General features: G+C 42.3%; 2 protein-coding genes across 2 annotated transcripts; one reads left to right on the plus strand and one right to left on the minus strand.

The window, feature by feature from the left end:
* The first annotated feature begins 149 nt into the window (after nt 1-149).
* On the plus strand, nt 150-608 carry LOC5504182 (glutaredoxin-related protein 5, mitochondrial). The gene has a single exon (XM_001625062.3). The coding sequence runs from the start codon at nt 150-152 to the stop codon at nt 606-608; it is 459 nt and encodes a 152-aa protein (XP_001625112.3).
* An 855-nt stretch (nt 609-1,463) lies between these two features.
* Nucleotides 1,464-21,953, minus strand: LOC5504169 (endothelin-converting enzyme homolog). Its single transcript, XM_048729831.1, has 18 exons — nt 21,582-21,953; nt 17,743-17,933; nt 16,868-17,119; nt 16,696-16,761; nt 15,775-15,885; nt 15,326-15,451; nt 14,823-14,944; nt 13,481-13,814; nt 7,811-7,888; nt 7,338-7,438; nt 6,485-6,543; nt 6,214-6,265; nt 5,820-5,887; nt 5,269-5,393; nt 4,497-4,562; nt 3,639-3,734; nt 3,473-3,549; nt 1,464-1,691 (listed from the first exon to the last, which is right to left on the minus strand). Exons 1-18 carry the CDS (start codon nt 21,811-21,813, stop codon nt 1,592-1,594), a joined length of 2,256 nt encoding a protein of 751 aa, XP_048585788.1. The 5' UTR covers nt 21,814-21,953; the 3' UTR covers nt 1,464-1,591.
* Nucleotides 21,954-22,014: the final 61 nt, after the last annotated feature.

The raw sequence follows: 22,014 nt of genomic DNA on the forward strand, positions 1-22,014 counted from the left end.
GCCATATGGTACCACGATGAGGCGCCACCTCCCCCGACAGTTGCATGACTTGTTGGGGGAGGGGTGAGTTTAGTCACTACCCCTAAGGGGAGGGGAACGGTTATGTAACTTTTATTCCTTCAGCCGCCATCTTTCCAAAGCTTCCAACCATGAGCGTGATTTTTAGGCGAGTACTGTGTTCTCGTGTTGTGACCCAGCCTTCCAATACAGCTTTGTGGCTTCGTCTAAGAGCTTTTAGCGATGCTGTACAGAAATGGACTGACCAAAAGATTGGCGAAACAGTCAAAAAAGACAAAGTTGTCGTGTTCATGAAGGGGGTCCCTTCGCAGCCCATGTGCGGGTTTAGCAACGCTGTGGTACAGATTCTGCGCATGCATGGAGTAGATAAGTTTACAAGTTTCAATATTTTAGACGATGAAGAACTCAGAAGTAGAATCAAAGAATTTTCTGAATGGCCGACTATTCCGCAAGTTTACATCGGGGGTGAATTTGTCGGCGGGTGCGACATCATGATCAAAATGCACCAGGAAGGGGATCTTATCGGGGAGTTGAAAAAAGTTGGTATCGATTCGGCGTTAGCTGGAGAAGCAGAAAAGAAAGACTCATAATGGAAAGGAAGGCAAGCAGACAAATTATGAACCTTGGCTTGAGGGGGCAAATGACTGAAGTGTGAAATGACGTGGAGAAGCTTGCTTTAAGCTAGCATACAGATCGACGTATACAACTTTACGACATACATGAATATTATATCTGGTTTTCATAACAGTGACACTGTAAGGGTTTGCTGGGGTTTTTGTGAGTTGTATCACTTCGGTAAAATACCCTGTTCACAACTCACAGAAGAGAAGATTATTAAAAAACAAAAACAAATCCAGCCTACAGACCTACTAAGTTAGTTAGTGGAATTTATCGCAGGCGCCTACCAAGGGTTGGCTGAGCGGTGATGAACATTCATAGGTATCATGAAATAAGGATAGTTTTTGACGACCCTTCAATAAGAAATGACCCCATTTTTGGTGACCGATGGGGTACGTGCGCACTCTTTCCTACCCACTGTGTACTTGCTTGTTTAAACGGTATCATGGTTCAATGTGATTTCAAGTTTTCTCTCTGTTTAAATCCCTATCAACGGAGAGGGAGCTACACGGGTAAATGTAGTAATTTTAGGAAAAAGTTGATGGTTGAATTGCTGCAGCAATGCTTATTATTTGTTCTATGTGTAAGCTAGGGAGAACACAATGAAAGGGCAATATCTTTTTTGTTGTAAGGAAAATTTGTTATTATTGTAGAACTTCTGTTTCTTTGGATGGTCCCTAAATTACTTGATTCAAACTCATAAAATGCAATCAGGCTCAAGTGGATTCAAACAATACAATAAGTGTTGTTCATGGGCTTTGTATGATGTGGTTGTCTGCTATACTTTTTTAGCTCATAATACTTGATGAATAATGATATACAGCACATTTTCCAAAGGAAGTTTTATTTGTGATTAATTCAGTAACTAAACTTAACAGTATTAGGGATGAAATTTCCCTTTACTCTAAAACTCATACTTATTTCAAATACAAAATAAAAAACTGTTACTGTATGTTTACCATACACTGCACTTAGAAGTAGGATTCATGCGGCTTTTTGAAGAGCATTTGAATGCTTTGGAGAACTTGTCAAAGTTTGCAAGTGAACCAAACACCCTGCAAAGATATAACAACATAATATTGTAAATTAAAATTTTAGTGCTGCTAGTTCTGTGTAGTAAAGTAATTCCAGAAGAACCCTTACAGATGAGAAGACTATCTTAACTTTCTCAGGAAAGCTATGAGAATCTGCCTAGAGTTGCCTGCTATCTAATGGTACTCAGGAAAGCTGATAGTCTGCCAGGAGTTCCCTGTATGCATGTTATGTAATGGTACTCAGGAAAGCTGTTAGAGGCTGTTGCCTGTATGCATGTTATCTAATGGTACTCAGGTAAACTGTTAGAGTCTGTTGCCTGTATGTATGCTATTAAATGGTACTCAGGAAAGCTGATAGAATCTGCCTGGAGTTGCCTGTATGTATGCTATCTGATGGTTCTCTGGAAAGCGGATAGAATCTGCCTAGAGTTGCCTGTATGTATGCTATCTGATGGTTCTCTGGAAAGCTGATAGAATCTGTCTGGATTTGCCTGTATGTATGCTATCTGATGGTTCTCTGGAAAGCGGATAGAATCTGCCTGGAGTTGCCTGTATGTATGCTATCTGATGGTTCTCTGGAAAGCGGATAGAATCTGCCTGGATTTGCCTGTATGTATGCTATCTGATGGTTCTCTGGAAAGCAGATAGAATCTGCCTGGAGTTGCCTGTATGTATGCTATCTGATGGTTCTCTGGAAAGCGGATAGAATCTGCCTGGATTTGCCTGTATGTATGCTATCTGATGGTTCTCTGGAAAGCGGATAGAATCTGCCTAGAGTTGCCTGTATGTATGCTATCTGATGGTTCTCTGGAAAGCGGATAGAATCTGCCTGGAGTTGCCTGTATGTATGCTATCTGATGGTTCTCTGGAAAGCTGATAGAATCTGTCTGGAGTTGCTTGTATGCATGCTGTCTTACCTGTACTCAGGAAAGCTGCGAGGGTCTGTCTGGAGTTGCCTGTATGCATGCTGTCTTTCCTGTACTCAGGAAAGCTGTGAGGGTCTGTCTGGAGTTGCCTGTATGCATGCTGTCTTACCTGTACTCAGGAAAGCTGTGAGGGTCTTTCTGGAGTTGCTTGTATGCATGCTGTCTTACCTGTACTCAGGAAAGCTGTGAGGGTCTGTCTGGAGTTGCTTGTATGCATGCTGTCTTACCTGTACTCAGGAAAGCTGTGAGGGTCTGTCTGGAGTTGCCTGTATGCATGCTGTCTTTCCTGTACTCAGGAAAGCTGTGAGGGTCTGTCTGGAGTTGCCTGTATGCATGCTGTCTTACCTGTACTCAGGAAAGCTGTGAGGGTCTTTCTGGAGTTGCTTGTATGCATGCTGTCTTACCTGTACTCAGGAAAGCTGTGAGGGTCTGTCTGGAGTTGCTTGTATGCATGCTGTCTTACCTGTACTCAGGAAAGCTGTGAGGGTCTGTCTGGAGTTGCTTGTATGCATGCTGTCTTACCTGTGCTCAGGAAAGCTGTGAGGGTCTGTCTGGAGTTGCTTGTATGCATGCTGTCTTACCTGTACTTAGGAAAGCTGTGAGGGTCTGTCTGGAGTTGCCTGTATGCATGCTGTCTTACCTGTACTCAGGAAAGCTGATAGAATCTGTCTGGAGTTGCTTGTATGCATGCTGTCTTACCTGTACTCAGGAAAGCTGATAGAATCTGTCTGGAGTTGCTTGTATGCATGCTGTCTTACCTGTACTCAGGAAAGCTGTGAGGGTCTGTCTGGAGTTGCTTGTATGCATGCTGTCTTACCTGTACTCAGGAAAGCTGATAGAATCTGTCTGGAGTTGCTTGTATGCATGCTGTCTTACCTGTACTCAGGAAAGCTGTGAGGGTCTGTCTGGAGTTGCCTGTAGGCAGCTGACTTTTTGTAGATGCTGCACCAAGGCTAAAAGATAAAGTGATCAAATTTGGTGAATCAAGTTTTATCTACTTATTACCTTTACACCCTTACATCTAACAACTGTAAATATTCACCTGAGCAAATCCTACAAAGAACAGCTGTTCTGGGCTGAGAGCTAGGCCAGGGAGGATTTTTTCATTTCCATGTATTTTGGTCCACTTCATATAGGCCTAAAGTAAAACAGAAACGCGTATTTTTACTTGATTTGATGCTGGTATCAGTGATGATGACGGAGTGGTTATTCTGATGTTATTATAGTTAAAATAAATAATTATATTATAATGATGACTAAGGCTCAAAGTGATGATGAGTGTGAAAATAAAGGTGGTTCAGCCTAGTCCTAGGTGTTCTTACCGGGTTTCCTGTGCTCGGAGATGAACCATGAGGTAGCCTGGGGGCTGGGACGAGCTCAACCACAGATGGTTCACAACTCTTACCATCCACAAGAGACCTTACCACAGGGAACCCAATAGAACGCCTGGGACTCGGCTGGATGACAGCATAGCGGGCATGCGCGTACGTGGCAAACTGGGTGACCTATTTAATTCCCCCGAAACGAAACTACACTGCTACAAGTGTGCATGACTTTATTTATCATTAAAGCGAAACATTAAACAAAGGAGTTCTATCTAGAACGGTCAGCGTTCGCGTTGTTTTTACGTCAGAGTTTATAAAGTCATTAATATTTGGAAAGGCTCAGGTGACTGATGGGGGTTATGAGAACGATGATGATTTAAATGAGGGTGTTGGTAACAACAATGATGGTGTCGATTAAGGGTGATTATGATGACATTCCATTGAAGACGAAGATGATGATGACTACATTTTCAGAGGCCTATTAAGTTATAGCATCATTTTTATATTCCTCAGTTGCTGGGTAATGAGTATTTGTGGTGTCAATCATGACCGTGATTAATTTAGGGAATATCTACCTCATAAGCAAGTTTGATTCCACCATTATCAGCAATGTTCTCATTTAGGGTTTTTGTTCCATTAACCTGTGGTAAAACACAATGGGTTGCTTAGTTGCCTGAACCGTCGTGTTGTCAAAAATTAAAAATCGTCATCAAGAGATTCTTTAGAACGACCAAGATATTTTTTCGTGTTTTTGCATTGTTACGTGCTTGAATGGTATAAGTTTGAGTATTTGTCCACATTAAGTCGGTCCCCATGGAGTTGAAGTTGACATGGTATAAATAATTTAGAATAATATTGTCTTTTAAATTTGAAGAGTATCCTACTAATTATCCTCATAATTATCCTATTAAAATGAGAATGCGCAAAAATGTGCTTCTAAAGCATACCTGTCAACACCAGAAAATCTCAAGACTTGAGAATTTTTTTTGGGGGGGTAGTGGGATGGAGTGTACCCTCACTCACAAACTAAAGCAGCTAAATAGCCTTCCTGTTATTATTGAGCCAATCAGCAGACGTTTGTCGTTGAGAAAGCTCTCGCGCACAATATAGATTTCGCTTGCGTGTTGGATAAGTAGCGCTACACAAGTAACTATTATTTTGCGTTACTTTAGAAAATAGGCATAATATTGATTTTCTATAGAAGGATTTTCCGAAGCGTTATTTAAATTCACTAGCGGAAGATTTGGTGCTTCACGCGGGAAAGGGGTAACCCCCTAATGCTGGAGAGTTGACAGGTAGGCTAAAGTTTGAAGGAAACTGAAAATAAGTCCCTGTTTTCAAACTTACATATTTATCAAACACTTTGTACGTGTCGTACTGATTCACGATGCAGGACGCTTTACGCATGAAGTTATAGCTTGACCCCGCTGACCACCATTCCCTGAGGTTACCATACTTGTCATACAAGCGGCCTGGAAAAAAAAAGAAAAAAATATCACATACACCATTAATTAAAGCGGCAATCGCACTTGACTTGCTGCAAGTCAAAGTCTACAATCACAGCAGTATACACCAGCTTACTTCCGGCAGGCGGACGAAAATCTACAAAGGCAAAAGAATCTTATAGGCCATCCGCCCTAAATTATCAGTCACATCAGAAACATCCAATGACCACACTGCTTTTACAATTTTGAAAATGTTTTCTGTTTAAAAAAATCATCGGACATTGTTACCATCCCCCCATGTTACTGTCATTACCGAAAGCTAGCTTTTTTAAAGTCCAAGGCCTAATCGTAAGACGAGCTAAACAGTTTTGGACGGCTGTAAACCTTGCCCATGATATGTGTGTGATGTTATAACCATAATGTATTTAATAGCTGGAGCCCAGTCTGAATCACCTGTTCCGTCGAACCCGTGCGTAATCTCGTGACCGATTACCATTCCGATGGCACCGTACTTTAGATACCTAAAAGATGAACGAACGACAGAATAGGTATAGACGAGGGCAAGGTCGGACAGACATTACCCTGGTTCCAGAGCCTCGAACGTCTCTCTATTTAGTGGCCACTAAATAGAGAGACGTTCGAGGCTCTGGGACCAGGGTAGACAGACATATGAAATAACAGGGATCGTACATGCAATCCACCACTCTAGGCCCAAGTGTGAGCTTGGCAAATTTAATAGCACGGTAAAAGCAAAGAGATGCGAATTATAACCTTATAGCCTGGAACACAAATAGGAACGGCAAATCGATACACCTTTTTCAGCTATCAAGCCAAGCTGAGATCTCACCTTGGATATTTAGGCTCATAAAAGGGTGGTTGGATGATCCCAGCAAGAAAGACTTAAAAACAAAAATGACAATAATATTGGTATATTATCCTATAACTACACCAAAACACAAAACCAAGATGAACTTCTTGACACGGCATGTTCTGAATTTGTCTTCTCTGAAGTTGGTGCCAGTGATATTTTTTGTCGAGGCATCGGGGCATATGTTCTCGCTTGTGAACGACAAAGAATTTCGTCTCGGATCATGCCGTGCCAAGCACTTCGGGCGAACCTATCCTGTTCTGCTGTGGGGAGTAATATCCATTGACTCGGGCGGGACTGTAGAACCACCTGCAATATCGCGACTAGGGTTATTATCGTCATCGAAATCATCACTCGCCTAATCATCACTATCTACGTAATCATCAAAATATATTTACCTTTGCAATTCCATCCTTAGAATACAACTTTGGTTTAAGAAAGCATAGGCTTTTGCATTTGCATTGAATACGGCTCATGGATAATACGACGTTTGAACTTAGAAGCCTTATTGCTTTCGTCATAATCCATCATGTTGTTGGCATTGTGATAGTTCTGCATTCAAAAGATTATCTACCAAAAATTGGGCATCACCTCCCCTCTCCTAGAACAGTCATCGCTCGCGTTATTTTATTAGCAACAACGCTTAAGCAGCTGCTATCGTCATTCATTACGCCCTATCGTTATCGACAACATTGCCATCCCTAAGATCTAGAATCAACGAAAGAATTCCAGAGTTCAACGAAAGATCAAGACAAGTTAAACGAAAAGTTCCAGAAAAAAAATAACAACAAGAAAAGATCCAGATAAGTTTAACTAAAAGAATAAGAAACGCTTGAGAAAAGTTCAAGAAAATTTAGCGTAAAGATCTTGAAAAAAAAAACACAAGAAAAGATTAATAAAAGATAAAAAAGGTATCAGCAAGAAGATACATACTCTCTTCGAAATAATTACTCAGAACAATATATCAAGCATATGGCGAGAGTTAAAACTTGTAAACTGTAGCTGCAGCATCGCCCTCACCCTCCCGCTAGATCCCCACTGTGATGTCATCAGTGATGTCATCATTGCTATAAAAAAAATCGATGGCTTTGTCATGTACTTACTGATCTTTGTCCACAGGATTCCCGTAAGAGTTTATGTTCTGCAGACGAACGAATCGATTGGCCGATATTAAATTCTCAAACCAGTCATCGGATATATTAACCTGTGGATACAAACTATTACAGATCAGTGAACACGCTTAAACAATCATTCACATGTTGTAACTTGAGCGGCATTTGCTTTATCACAATTAAATTAGCTAACAGCCCCATCAACACCATCATCATCAACAACAACCCCATCAACACCATTATCGACAACAAACAACTTTATCTGCACCAACAACAACCCCAATCAGCACCATCACCACTACCATTACCAACAACAACCCCAATCAGCACAATCACCACTACCATTACCAACAACTACCAACGAGAACAACAGCTCCATTTCCACCACTTACTGAACCCACGGAACCACCAACACATCATTATCGTGAATACTATCAAAACCAGTCAAGCAACTGATAACACACCTCTCGGTACATGGCGGCAAGTTTTTCCGGGTCCCGGATGAACGGTGGATAGCCAATGTCAACTTTAATTGCAAGAGCCTGAAACCGAAAAAAGTGATACAAAGAATATCATGGCCATTGTTACCTTGTCTTAGGGGGAAGCTTATACATCCCCATTGTTACCTTGTCTAAGGGGGGAGCTTATGCATCCCCATTGTTACCTTGTCTTAGAGAGGAGCTTATACATCCCCATTGTTACCTTGTCTTAGGGAGGAGCTTATGCATCCTCATTGTTACCTTGTCTAAGGGGGGAGCTTATACATCCCCATTGTTACCTTGTCTTAGGGAGGAGCTTATACATCCCCATTGTTACCTTATCTTAGGGAGGAGCTTATACATCCCCATTGTTACCTTGTCTAAGGGGGGAGCTTATACATCCTCATTGTTACCTTGTCTAAGGGGGGGGCTTATACATCCCCATTGTTACCTTGTCTTAGGGAGGAGCTTATACATCCCCATTGTTACCTTGTCTAAGGGGGGAGCTTATGCATCCCCATTGTTACCTTGTCTTAGGGAGGAGCTTATACATCCTCATTGTTACCTTGTCTAAGGGGGGGGGCTTATACATCCCCATTGTTACCTTGTCTTAGAGAGGAGCTTATACATCCCCATTGTTACCTTGTCTAAGGGGGGAGCTTATACATCCCCATTGTTACCTTGTCTTAGGGAGAAACTTATGCATCCCCATTGTTACCTTGTCTTAGGGAGGAGCTTATACATCCCCATTGTTACATTGTCTTAAGGGGGGGGCTTATACATCCCCATTGTTACCTTGTCTTAGGGAGAAACTTATGCATCCCCATTGTTACCTTGTCTTAGGGAGAAACTTATGCATCCCCATTGTTACCTTGTCTAAGGGAGAAACTTATACATCCCCATTGTTACCTTGTCTAAGGGGGGAGCTTATACATCCCCATTGTTACCTTGTCTAAGGGGGGAGCTTATACATCCCCATTGTTACCTTGTCTAAGGGGGGAGCTTATACATCCCCATTGTTACCTTGTCTTAGGGAGGAGCTTATACATCCCCATTGTTACCTTGTCTAAGGGGGGAGCTTATACATCCCCATTGTTACCTTGTCTAAGGGGAGGAGCTTATGCATCCCCATTGTTACCTTGTCTTAGAGAGGAGCTTATGCATCCCCATTGTTACCTTGTCTAAGGGAGAAACTTATGCATCCCCATTGTTACCTTGTCTTAGGGAGAAACTTATGCATCCCCATTGTTACCTTGTCTAAGGGAGAAACTTATACATCCCCATTGTTACCTTGTCTAAGGGGGGAGCTTATACATCCCCATTGTTACCTTGTCTAAGGGGGGAGCTTATACATCCCCATTGTTACCTTGTCTTAGGGAGGAGCTTATACATCCCCATTGTTACCTTGTCTAAGGGGGGAGCTTATACATCCCCATTGTTACCTTGTCTAAGGGGAGGAGCTTATGCATCCCCATTGTTACCTTATCTTAGGGAGGAGCTTATACATCCCCATTGTTACCTTGTCTAAGGGGGGAGCTTATGCATCCCAATTGTTACATTGTCTTAAGGGAGGAGCTTATACATCCCTATTGTTACCTTGTCAAAGGGGAGGAGCTTATACATCCCCATTGTTACATTGTCTTAAGGGAGGAGCTTATGCATCCCCATTGTTACATTGTCTTAAGGGGGGAGCTTATGCATCCCCATTGTTACCTTGTCTTAAGGGAGGAGCTTATGCATCCCCATTGTTACATTGTCTTAAGGGGGGAGCTTATGCATCCCCATTGTTACATTGTCTTAAGGGAGGAGCTTATGCATCCCCATTGTTACATTGTCTTAAGGGAGGAGCTTATGCATCCCCATTGTTACCTTGTCTAAGGAAGAAGCTTATACATCCCCATTGTTACCTTGTCTTAGTGAGAAACTTATGCATCCCCATTGTTACCTTGTCTTAGTGAGGAGCTTATACATCCCCATTGTTACCTTGTCTTAGTGAGAAACTTATGCATCCCCATTGTTACCTTATCTTAGGGAGAAACTTATGCTTTCCCATTGTTACCTTGTCTTAGTGAGAAACTTATGCATCCCCATTGTTACCTTGTCTTAGGGGAGAAACTTATGCATCCCCATTGTTACCTTGTCTTAGGGGAGAAACTTATGCATCCCCATTGTTACCTTGTCTTAGGGGAGAAACTTATACATCCCCATTGTTACCTTGTCGTAGGGAGGAGCTTATGCATCCCCATTGTTACCTTGTCTTAGGGAGGAGCTTATACATCCCCATTGTTACCTTGTCTAAGGGGGGAGCTTATACATCCCCATTGTTACCTTGTCTAAGGGGAGGAGCTTATGCATCCCCATTGTTACCTTATCTTAGGGAGGAGCTTATACATCCCCATTGTTACCTTGTCTAAGGGGGGAGCTTATGCATCCCAATTGTTACATTGTCTTAAGGGAGGAGCTTATACATCCCTATTGTTACCTTGTCTAAGGGGAGGAGCTTATACATCCCCATTGTTACATTGTCTTAAGGGAGGAGCTTATGCATCCCCATTGTTACATTGTCTTAAGGGGGGAGCTTATGCATCCCCATTGTTACATTGTCTTAAGGGAGGAGCTTATGCATCCCCATTGTTACATTGTCTTAAGGGAGGAGCTTATGCATCCCCATTGTTACATTGTCTTAAGGGGGGAGCTTATGCATCCCCATTGTTACCTTGTCTTAAGGGAGGAGCTTATGCATCCCCATTGTTACATTGTCTTAAGGGGGGAGCTTATGCACCCCCATTGTTACATTGTCTTAAGGGAGGAGCTTATGCATCCCCATTGTTACATTGTCTTAAGGGAGGAGCTTATGCATCCCCATTGTTACCTTGTCTAAGGGAGAAGCTTATACATCCCCATTGTTACATTGTCTTAAGGGAGGAGCTTATGCATCCCCATTGTTACATTGTCTTAAGGGGGGAGCTTATGCATCCCCATTGTTACCTTGTCTTAGTGAGAAACTTATGCATCCCCATTGTTACCTTGTCTTAGTGAGAAACTTATGCATCCCCATTGTTACCTTGTCTTAAGGGGGGAGCTTATGCATCCCCATTGTTACATTGTCTTAAGGGGGGAGCTTATGCATCCCCATTGTTACATTGTCTTAAGGGAGGAGCTTATGCATCCCCATTGTTACATTGTCTTAAGGGGGGAGCTTATGCATCCCCATTGTTACATTGTCTTAAGGGGGGAGCTTATGCATCCCCATTGTTACATTGTCTTAAGGGAGGAGCTTATGCATCCCCATTGTTACATTGTCTTAAGGGAGGAGCTTATGCATCCCCATTGTTACCTTGTCTAAGGGAGAAGCTTATACATCCCCATTGTTACCTTGTCTTAGTGAGAAACTTATGCATCCCCATTGTTACCTTGTCTTAGTGAGGAGCTTATGCATCCCCATTGTTACCTTGTCTTAAGGGAGGAGCTTATGCATCCCCATTGTTACCTTGTCTAAGGGAGAAACTTATGCATCCCCATTGTTACCTTGTCTTAGTGAGAAACTTATACATCCCCATTGTTACCTTGTCTTAGGGAGGAGCTTATACATCCCCATTGTTACCTTGTCTTAGGGGAGAAACTTATACATCCCCATTGTTACCTTGTCTTAGTGAGAAACTTATACATCCCCATTGTTACCTTGTCGTAGGGAGGAGCTTATGCATCCCCATTGTTACCTTGTCTAAGGGAGAAGCTTATACATCCCCATTGTTACCTTGTCTTAGTGAGAAACTTATGCATCCCCATTGTTACCTTGTCTTAGTGAGAAACTTATACATCCCCATTGTTACCTTGTCTTAGGGAGGAGCTTATACATCCCCATTGTTACCTTGTCTTAGGGGAGAAACTTATACATCCCCATTGTTACCTTGTCTTAAGGGAGGAGCTTATGCATCCCCATTGTTACCTTGTCTTAGGGAGAAACTTATGCATCCCCATTGTTACCTTGTCTTAGGGAGAAACTTATGCATCCCCATTGTAACCTTGTCATAGGGAGAAACTTATGCATCCCCATTGTTACCTTGTCTTAGGGGGAAACTTTTGCATCCCCATTGTTACCTTGTCTTAGGGGGGAGCTTATACATCCCCATTGTTACCTTGTCTTAGGGAGGAGATTATACATCCCCATTGTTACCTTGTCTTAGGGGGAAACCTTTGCATCCCCATTGTTGGGGGAGAAACTTAGGGAGAAACTTATGCATCTCCATTGTTACCTTGTCTTAGGGAGAAACTTATGCATCCCCATTGTTACCTTGTCTTATGCATCTCCATTACTACCTTGTCTTAGGGAGAAACATATGCATCCCCATTGTTACCTTGTCTTAGGGAGGAGCTTATACATCCCCATTGTTACCTTGTCTAAGGGGGGAGCCTATACATCCCCATTGTTACCTTGTCTTAGGGAGAAACTTATGCATCCCCATTGTTACCTTGTCTTAGGGGGGAGCTTATGCATCCCTATTGTTATCTTGTCTTAGGGAGAAACTTATGCATCCCCATTGTTACCTTGTCTTAGGGAGAAGCCTATACATTCCCATTGTTACCTTGTCATAGGGAGAAACTTATGCATCCCCATTGTTACCTTGTCTTAGGGGGAAGCCTATGCATGCCTATTGTTACCTTGTCTTAGGGGGAAACTTATGCATCCCCATTGTTACCTTGTCTTAGGGGGAAACTTATGCATCCCCATTGTTACCTTGTCTTAGGGAGAAACTTATGCATCCCCATTGTTACCTTGTCTTAGGGGGGAGCTTATGCATCCCCATTGTTATCTTGTCTTAGGGAGAAACTTATGCATCCTCATTGTTACCTTGTCTTAGGGAGGAGCCTATACAATTCCATTGTTACCTTGTCGTAGGGAGAAACTTATGCATGCCCATTGTTACCTTGTCTTAGGGGGAAGCCTATACATCCCCATTGTTACTTTGTCTTAGGGGGAAGCCTATGCATGCCCATTGTTACCTTGTCTTAGGGGGGAAGCTTATGCATCCCCATTGTTACCTTGTCTTAGGGAGAAACTTATGCATCCCCATTGTTACCTTGTCTTAGGGAGGAGCCTATACATCCCCATTGTTACCTTGTCTTAGGGAGAAACTTATGCATCCCCATTGTTACCTTGTCTTAGGGGAAAGCCTATGCATCCCCATTGTTACCTTGTCTTAGGGAGGAGCCTATACATTCCCATTGTTACCTTGTCGTAGGGAGAAACTTATGCATCCCCATTGTTACCTTGTCTTAGGGAGAAACTTATGCATCCCCATTGTTACCTTGTCTTAGGGGAAAGCCTATGCATCCCCATTGTTACCTTGTCTTAGGGGAAGCTTATACACCCCCATTGTTACTTTGTCTTAGGGAGGGAAGCCTTTGCATCCCCATTGTTACCTTGTCTTAGGGGGGAAGCTTATACACCCCCATTGTTACCTTGTCTTAGGGGGAAACTTATGCTTTCCCATTGTTACCTTGTCTTAGGGAGAAACTTATGCATCTCCATTGTTACCTTGTCTTAGGGGGAAGGCTATGCATCCCCATAGTTACCTTGTCTTAGGAGGGAAGTCTAAACATCCTCATTGTTTCCTTGTCTTATGTGGGAAGCTTATACATCCCCATAGTTACCTTATCTTTTGCTTGTTTCTGTGTAGCAGCATCCATCCAGTACTGAACCGGCAGCCTGTCAATAAAAGACTGACGAACGAGCTCCGTCATCTCTTCCACGCTTTTTTTCGTCGCGTCATCGAAGTGAGTATCAATAAAGAGAAGTCCAAGGGGCATGGTGGCCACGTCCAGCATGTTTTTGATGCAGTCTTTCCATCGAGGGGTGTTAATGTCCTCACCAAGGGCTTTAAAGAATGGAAGTTTCAGAGATGAAATGCTGCTTGGCAACGTGTCAATGTATTTATCTAAGACGCGCCACATTACGTAGTCTGCAATGATTCCTGGATCCAAGCGCCTGAGGGGAAAGACGGGAATGTTATGTACAGTACATCCACATAAATTTAAACTCTGAAGGGGACAAAAACATTTGAGCTTGCAGCAGTTTAGCTTTACGAATGAGCGCGGGTTCGAGTTATAGGGGCCGAACACAGAACGAACAACATTTCTTTGTTTTTTGAAAAAGTTTAAAATGTAATTTTAAAAACAGAGCTCTTATAAGCTCCCGACGGGTATGAAAAAGGGAAATTTTTAAAATCCCGTTTTTGGCACTACGTTACTTTTTACCAATGTTTACAAATGTTTAGTATACTGTGACTTAGTGTATGTTACGCTTGTGTATGTATTACAGGCCGGTACCCAGGATTTTTCTTGGGGGGGTGCGAAATCCGAAAAAATGGACCTAATTTTTCCCGGGGGGGAGTTCTCTGATAAAAAGCTGACCACCCCTGAAAAAACAAAAAGGGACTTGTTTATGCCTTTGTAGTATCTCTAACGGACGTTTATCGCCGGATTTGGCTACAAAAAATTCTGACTTATGTATTGGTGACATAGAGAGTGACCTAGCTTATGCTTTATAGTTTTGTCTACAAATAGCACGTTTATTGAGGACCGATAGTGGACTTTCGGCCGTTGTGGGGGTTGCGTTCGCACCCCCCTGGGTGCAGCCCTGTATTACCAATAACATCTGGGAAGCGGGTGGAGGGCTGGTGGTAACCGGGAGGTAACTTTTTTATTCTACTGTTTGAAACCATGAGCGACCTTTTTTCAGGAGTAAGAAGAATAAAGATCGGGGGATAAAGGGATGAAATGATAGAACCAAAATTTCGATTTATTTGTGTTTCTGTTCGAGTTATCCGAGAATCGGGTATCCCGTCCTCGAAATGAACCGCGAGGAGATGGGTCAGGGATAATCTCGCAAATTCAATATTCCACCACAGGAAACCCGGTCAAAACGTCTGGGACTAGGCTAAAGCAAACATACAAACGAGACAAGCAAACGTCCCATGCTGACCTTGGACATTACCTGTATGAGTCGAATATAGTCGATAGTCGGGTGTAGTAAGCTTCGTTCACCATCAGTACCTTAGAGCTGGCATCTATGTGGTTGTTGAACACAAATCGCAGCAGATCACTAATGGTTGACCACTGCAACACGTAGAGTAGTTTTGGGCACTCTTTATAGTGTATTTGACATTTATTTTTAAAGTCGGCATTTAAAGTCCAAACCTTTCATTTAAAATCAATCCGAGAACAAAAAGAAAAATAAACAAGCTCCGATAACGAAAACAGTTTTAGGTTTTTACGCACTAGTCCCGCGCCCAAAAGAGTCTGGATTGACGACGCACAGGGTAATTTAACTTTGAACGTTAAGTCCGAGTTCCACGTACCACGAACTAATACAAGCTTAGCGATACGCCGTTTTTATACCGCACGTAATGTATTGTGTTATTAAGCTTGTGGTGTCAAAGTGGTTTCAAATGGTATATAATTATAAAATTCAAGAAAGCGCCGTAAGAAAAAGCTTACTCGAAATCCTGTTTTTGTGCAGAATGTGTCGAGACTCTTCCTCATGTCTGGTATGCTTTTCCGTTGTCGCTTCAGCGACACTAGCGATTCCAACAACTCATCTTCGGGGTCCTTGCCGCTAGCGATCTGCGTAAAACATGTAAGAAAGTGAACCAATAGGAGATAAAGCGATCTGTGTAAAATACGTTCTTTAATAGACCAGGGGCGGATCTAGCTTTAAGTCTTCGCTTTGTGATCGGATAAGGTCATTTACTCTATGGCTTGTGCGCGGATAAGGTCATTTACTCCTTGCCTTGTGCGCGGATAAAGTCATTTAGTCTTCGCCTTGTGCGCGGATAAGGTCATTTAGTCTTTGCCTTGTGCGCGGATAAGGCCATTTAGTCTTTGCCTTGTACGCGGATAAGATCATTTTTTTACGGTGCCTATGACTTCTTTATTATAATACCAACCTTGGCAAGTTTCATTTCAAATGAATAGATGTCGGCCATTTTGCGCTGACCTTTTGACCCTCCAAGGGCTTTACCAACGGCTGTCATGTAATCATAGTACGCCGACAGGACCTAGTATTTAAAAACACAAATGCTTTATTAGGCCAGAATTTTTTTTTCAACGATACTTTAAGTTAACGAATATGAAATTTGCGATATGACTGTCAACTGGCGTGACGATTGCGTTACATTTACATGACTGGCTTAACCAATGCGTTACCAATAAATGACTGGCGTAACCATTGCGTTACCAATAAATGACTGGCGTGACCATTGCGTTACCAATAAATGACTGGCGTGACAATTGCGTTACCAATAAATGACTGGCGTAACCATTGCGTTACCAAGAAATGACTGGCGTAACCATTGCGTTACCAAGAAATGACTGGCGTAACCATTGCGTTACCAAGAAATGACTGGCGTAACCATTGTGTTACTAAAAAAATGACTGGCGTGACCATTTTGTTACTACTAAACGTCTGTCGTGACCATTGCGTTATAAATACATGACTAGCGTGACCATTGCGTTACCGATACATGACTGGCGTGACCATTATGTTACTAATAAATGTCTGTGTGACTATTGCGTTACCAATACATGACTGCCGTGACCATTATGTTACGAATAAATGCCTGTCGTGACCATTGCGTAAGCAATACATGACTGGCTTGACCATTGCGTTACCAATAAACAAATAAATGTCTGGCGTAAGCATTGCGTTACCAAGAAATGACTGGCGTGACCATTATGTTACGAATAAATGTCTGTCGTGACCATTGCGTTACCGACACATGAATGGCGTGACCATTGCGTTACCAATGCATGACTGGCATGACCATTGCGTTACCAATACATGACTGGCGTGACCACTGAGTAGTTACCTGTTTCTTGTCCTGTTCCTCGCTTAGATAATAGTCATAGTTCATTCCTAGAGTTGCTGGAATAAACTACAAAAATAACAATATGTTAAAAAAAATAAAAATCTTGTTTACTTTGCGCGTTAACTTGACCATATACAAGCACTAATAACGCGTAAACACGCGCGTGACTCACTTCTAGAATAGTACTGGACGAATCGTAGATATCAGTCCTGGCTTGCACACCGATGAATGAGTTGACGTTAAGGTCACGTGCCACGGTCCCGATTCGTTGCAATAAATCCATCGAGCTGTTGTAATTACCCGTGATGCTCCACCCGCCGTAGCGTTTGATCAGGTCTATTAGCGGTTTGGTACCGCGGGCGTCCATAGATGATATGTCGATGCATGAATTGTACGCACGCGCCGTTTTCATCACGGCTTCGTTCTGTTGAAGAGATTCGTGGAAAAAGTTAAAAAAAGTTGAGCCTTTTTCAAAAACTTATACAGAGCTTTGATTGTTGCATGCTATCGCTTTATTACTTAACGTGAAAATTATTCACACTGTTCACACGGATCTCGTACAGAGCTAGCTGTCTCTTTTTTCGTCCAGCAAGGGAAAGCTAAGGGAAGGTCCCATGTGAAAGGAACGCGTAGCCGTACGAATTTTTGGGCGTTATAGGCCGGTCAAGTCATTACTTTATCGACCTTGTAGCCTAGTAAGAACATTCTTCCAGTACCGTGTAGGGCCTCCCTTGTAGAGGGTATACCAGATCAATGGGGGGAGGGGTGTGGGGTGGATGGGTGAATAGGGGAAGATGAGATTAAATCCGAATCGCGCAACAAAAATCATAAATTGTGATTTGTGATCAAGAATCGGCAAAATTCGTACTCACGATTATAATAAATCCGCGATCCGGCACGTTTTGAGAATCTGCGTTTCGCTCTAAATCAGTAATTCGCGTGACGAGTACTACAATATTTGGTTTGTCAGACTCGCGTGCTACTATCCGCGATCCGCGAGAGGTAAAAGATTTTAAGCGGGAAAGAACCAGGTCAAACAATTCTAACCTTGGAGTAGTTGGATGGTGCGTTTTCCAGCGCTGTCTTGAGAATATTGAGGTTTCTGTTTTGGACAATGCTAAAACCTGTAACCACTGTTTCATCCTCCTTGAGTGGGTTCGAGTGCTGCCATCCACCGCAAGCATAGCGATAGAAGTCTTCGCATGGATCGACACTCTTATTCAACGTCTTTACGAGATCTACCGGAAATGTATCACAAAATCTTTGAAAATCCAAGACTACGTAACCTGGGGGAGGGGTGGTAGTTAAGATTGACGTTTTTTTTTCTGGCGACATCTTTCGGAAAAGAAACATACCTTTACACAATAAATCGACCTTGTCATTTTGCAGACAGGCAAAGTAAGTTCAGGATCTGTCCGAACCAGAAATTCCCATGATTTTACCAAATCGGACGTATGGAAATTTCTATCCGTAAAGTAAAGAGTATTCTAAAAGAAGTTTGTTTTTTTCCAAAGTTTTGGAAAAACCACCGATTCTTCTTTTAGAAATCTTACTTCACGGGTGGAGTTTTCCATACGTCCGTATCGTATGGTTAAATCATGGAAATTTATACATGTCTGGTTCGGACAGATCCTAAACTAAAACCCCCAGTTTAAATTAATGTGTGCACGAGATGTGTCTTCACTTGATGTGTGGCCTCAAGTAGCCTGCCTGTAGGCCTTCATAGTTTTTCCGGCACGAAAACCCAGAAAACACGGCCCCCATCTTGGATAATGCGCTCCGCAGGGGGAGGTGGAAGAAAAAGGCGCGGGGCAGGAGGAGGGGGGGCCCCTCTCTATGCCCCAGGCATTCCTCCCCTTTCCTTGAGCCGCTACGCAGGCTCATACCAAGAAAATTCAGCCAAAAATTGTTGTTTGAGCCAAACGCGGTCACTTCCATATAAGGAAACTAATATAGATTCCTTAGTTGAAAAAGCTGCATGGTTTTTGTCATTTTTAAGGTTGTCGTATCGCAGGGGCTTCGTAAACTTTATGACTTGTAATCAGAAGAGAAAAACAGTAACTGTGACCATCTTTAGTTTAAAGAGAAAGTTTATAAAAAGAAACAAGATTCCTCGGTACCAGACCCCCCAAACGACAACGCCTGATATTAGTAGGCTAGGCCTCCAGGCCTCATAGTGACATTGGACTGCTGTGACTAAAACGCACCCATTACATTCTTGCTTTGCTAGTGCGCATGTCGAGTTTCAGATGTGATTACAATAATTGACAATAATTTAAAACTGCTATCCAGATAACTAGACCTAAACAGTACTGATAATAACCCTTTCGCGAGAGTCAGATCGAACTCCCTGCCGTTAATGAGTTCAGGACGAGAATTGGTGCTCGACCCTGCTAGAAGAGCTTTCTTCCTGTTTATTTTGATCGGTATTTATCGGTATTTTACTTCCGTTATTTATCGGTATTTTACTTCCGGTCGATTACGTAATAATCTCCATTGATTTTTAAACGGAAACGCGAAAAACATTTCAAATTTGAGAATGTGACTGATAATTTAGAGCGGATGACCTGTTAAAAACCGTGGATTCTAATAGATTATTTAGTATCTTGTCAGTTGGGCCCCTGGGGGGTTCTTCAGAGATTCTCCTCGTAGGGGTCAAAATTGGGCCTCAGTTATTTTTAGGGGATACCTGAAAAAAAAAATAGGCTTTTCTACTAGAAATGGTAATTTTGAGGAGCTCGCAGAAGGCGCTATGAACCAAGATTATTGAATACTTCCAACATCTTAACAAAACACTTTTAAAATGTTATTTGAGACGGTAAAAAATAGCCAATCAGAGAAGTCCATTATACGAGAGTATTGGGTAACAAAGATTGCAAGAGAATCGCGCTAGTTAATCGAACTGTTTGATGACTCAAACCCCGATAGAAATCAGGCCCGTAAGCAGGGTTGGGGGGGGGGGGAGGGTGCAGGGAACGCACCCCCACAACGGCCGAAGGTCCACTTTCGGTTCTCAATAGGCGTGCTCTTTTGTAGATAAACACATTGACCCCTCAACCGGCCTGTACCGGCTTGGGGAAGTACCCACAACCCAAAAAATTCATAAATTCAAAATAAACACAACAAGATGAAGATACTCAGGCATCAGTCTAAGGGATAAATGGTCTTGCAGATATGCATCCAACCAAGGTGTTGGCATCTACTCTTAAGCCAAATAATAGCATAGGTTCTTTGACAAATCTCAAATCGAACAAGGAGAGAAAAGCAGAATCACCCCTCTCAATAAAACGCTCAAAATACCACACAAGGGAGAGAGATCAGCAAACACAGCTCAAGACACAAATAGATACCTTTATTCTGATCCTCCAGGTACATTTCCTTGGCCTCAAAACATAATGTCCATTCCTTGAAGGATTGTACAACCACGAAAATATCTTTACGTATTGCAAAGCATTCTGGGAGATCCAGGGGAAAACTCACGAGGGGAGGGCCAGTCAACACTCCTCTCCCCAAAGTCAGATGGTTTTTTATAAGTCTTTTCACCCCGAAGCCAAACAAATCAATTCCAGGTCAAACAGACCCAGAATAGCAGTGTAAACAATTTTGCAATCAATTTGGTTTTAGAAAAGACAGCATTTAGGAGAGCTGTGGTGATTCATTAGAAAATTATTTTCTCATCCGGGCAAAGCCAAACAAGAAAAAATCATCATGAATCCACCTTTGCTTGCAAATATCCATAAGCAAAGCACTCAATTATGCCCCAAAAGACTTCATGATGTCCTGAGACACTCTCCTAATATGCTCATAGCTGTATTTTTTATGAAAAATACAAGCAACCATGAACTTGTGCTGGCTTCAGCACAACGACGAGGGATTAAAAGTGGGGACCGCAAAGCAATGTTGGAAAGCTTGGATACCGCTGACTAGGTGCAGCTGTGTTTGACTTTGACGGGCTGTATAAAACTCAGAATAGGGGGGGAGGTATCTGTTTTCAGTCTGTTTTTTGTAAATTCAGCTCCAAAAAAACCAGGAGTCAATGGGTTAAACTATGAAGCATAAGCTAGATCACTCTGGTATGTAGACAAATCCGACAATATACGTTCCGTGGAGATACTCCAAAGGCATAAAACATCCCTCTATGTTCTTTCAGGGGTGGTCAGATATTTATCAGAGAACTCACCCAAAATCATCGAAACAGTTTACTTTCGAGAGAACGACAGAAACCTTAGTTTCCAGTATCTCCACGGGACGTTTTTTATCGTATCTAGTTTAAAAAAAGTTTGACTTTTTGATTTATCATGTACCAGAGTGTTCTAGAATGCCTTTTTTAAAATTTAATTCCCTTTTGCTTTGTAGTTTTGTCTACATAAGCACGTCTATTGCGAACCGGAAGTGGACTTTACGCCGTTTTGGGGGGGTACTTATGTACCCTCGTCGAGGTATGTACGGCATTTTCGCGCTTTGCACCCCGGGAAGTAGACGCAATGGACCGAGAACCGAAAGCTGTTAATGCAAATAATAGCTGCCACTTCCAAATCTTAAACATAACGGAAAATTGACCTACAAAATGCAGAAGATTATGTGATTAAATTATCATCTTTATTCGTCAACGGAAAGCTTTTTGTGAATGATTTAAACAGTCCTCGACAGGTTCTAGTAGAACGATACTTTTACTACGTCAATTCTATAAAATATGGAACCAAATCTGTCTAGAGACTGTTTTCGAGACGAAAAGTCCGAACAAACAAAGAGTTAGAAGGCAGTAAAAAAATTAACGCAAAACCCAGTAAAAACACGGCTTCTTTCACCGCAGGCCAAAAATAAAACGGGATTTATACGATGAATACCGTCTATCTACATAGCTACTATTGATTGCTGATACTCACCCATCCCCAGATAAAAACACTCGTCTGTATCACAGATGTCATACTTCACAACTTCAGCAGGTTTGTCGTTCTTCAATGCTTTCGCTTGATAGTACAACACACCAAGAACGATACAAACTACCAACAACACAAAACATAGAAACCCCAAAACTGGGAACCCGACTTTACGGATTTTGTAGCCAACATCGAGGTTCCTGTCGTAGTGGAGGTCTGTAGTGCTAGAAGTCTCCATGCTGCTGGTGATGAATGCGGATTTTCCGAGAATTCACGCGGTTTTGAACAGAGTCAACAATTCTCGGAACTAGCGTGACGACAACGGGGTCAGTAATCCCGGATTACCTAAAATAAGGGATCACCCCGAACCTCGTACACAAACACTATAGTAGCATAGGGATTGGCTTATAGTGTTGATATTTTTTTTAAATTTATTCAG

The sequence above is a fragment of the Nematostella vectensis genome, chromosome 7, assembly GCF_932526225.1.
Source record: "Nematostella vectensis chromosome 7, jaNemVect1.1, whole genome shotgun sequence".
In the NCBI taxonomy this organism is placed as follows: domain Eukaryota; kingdom Metazoa; phylum Cnidaria; class Anthozoa; order Actiniaria; family Edwardsiidae; genus Nematostella; species Nematostella vectensis.

Bases quoted from the DNA above. Each gene is read 5' to 3' on its own strand.
- LOC5504182 (XM_001625062.3), top strand. From the start codon at position 150: ATGAGCGTGATTTTTAGGCGAGTACTGTGTTCTCGTGTTGTGACCCAG.
- LOC5504169 (XM_048729831.1), bottom strand. From the start codon at position 21,813: ATGGAGACTTCTAGCACTACAGACCTCCACTACGACAGGAACCTCGAT. The intron at 13,815-14,822 runs GTAATGTCCAAG...CTTTCCCCTCAG, and splicing joins ACTATATTCGACTCATACAG to GCGCTTGGATCCAGGAATCA. The intron at 3,735-4,496 runs GTAGATATTCCC...GTTTTACTTTAG, and splicing joins GAATCAAACTTGCTTATGAG to GCCTATATGAAGTGGACCAA.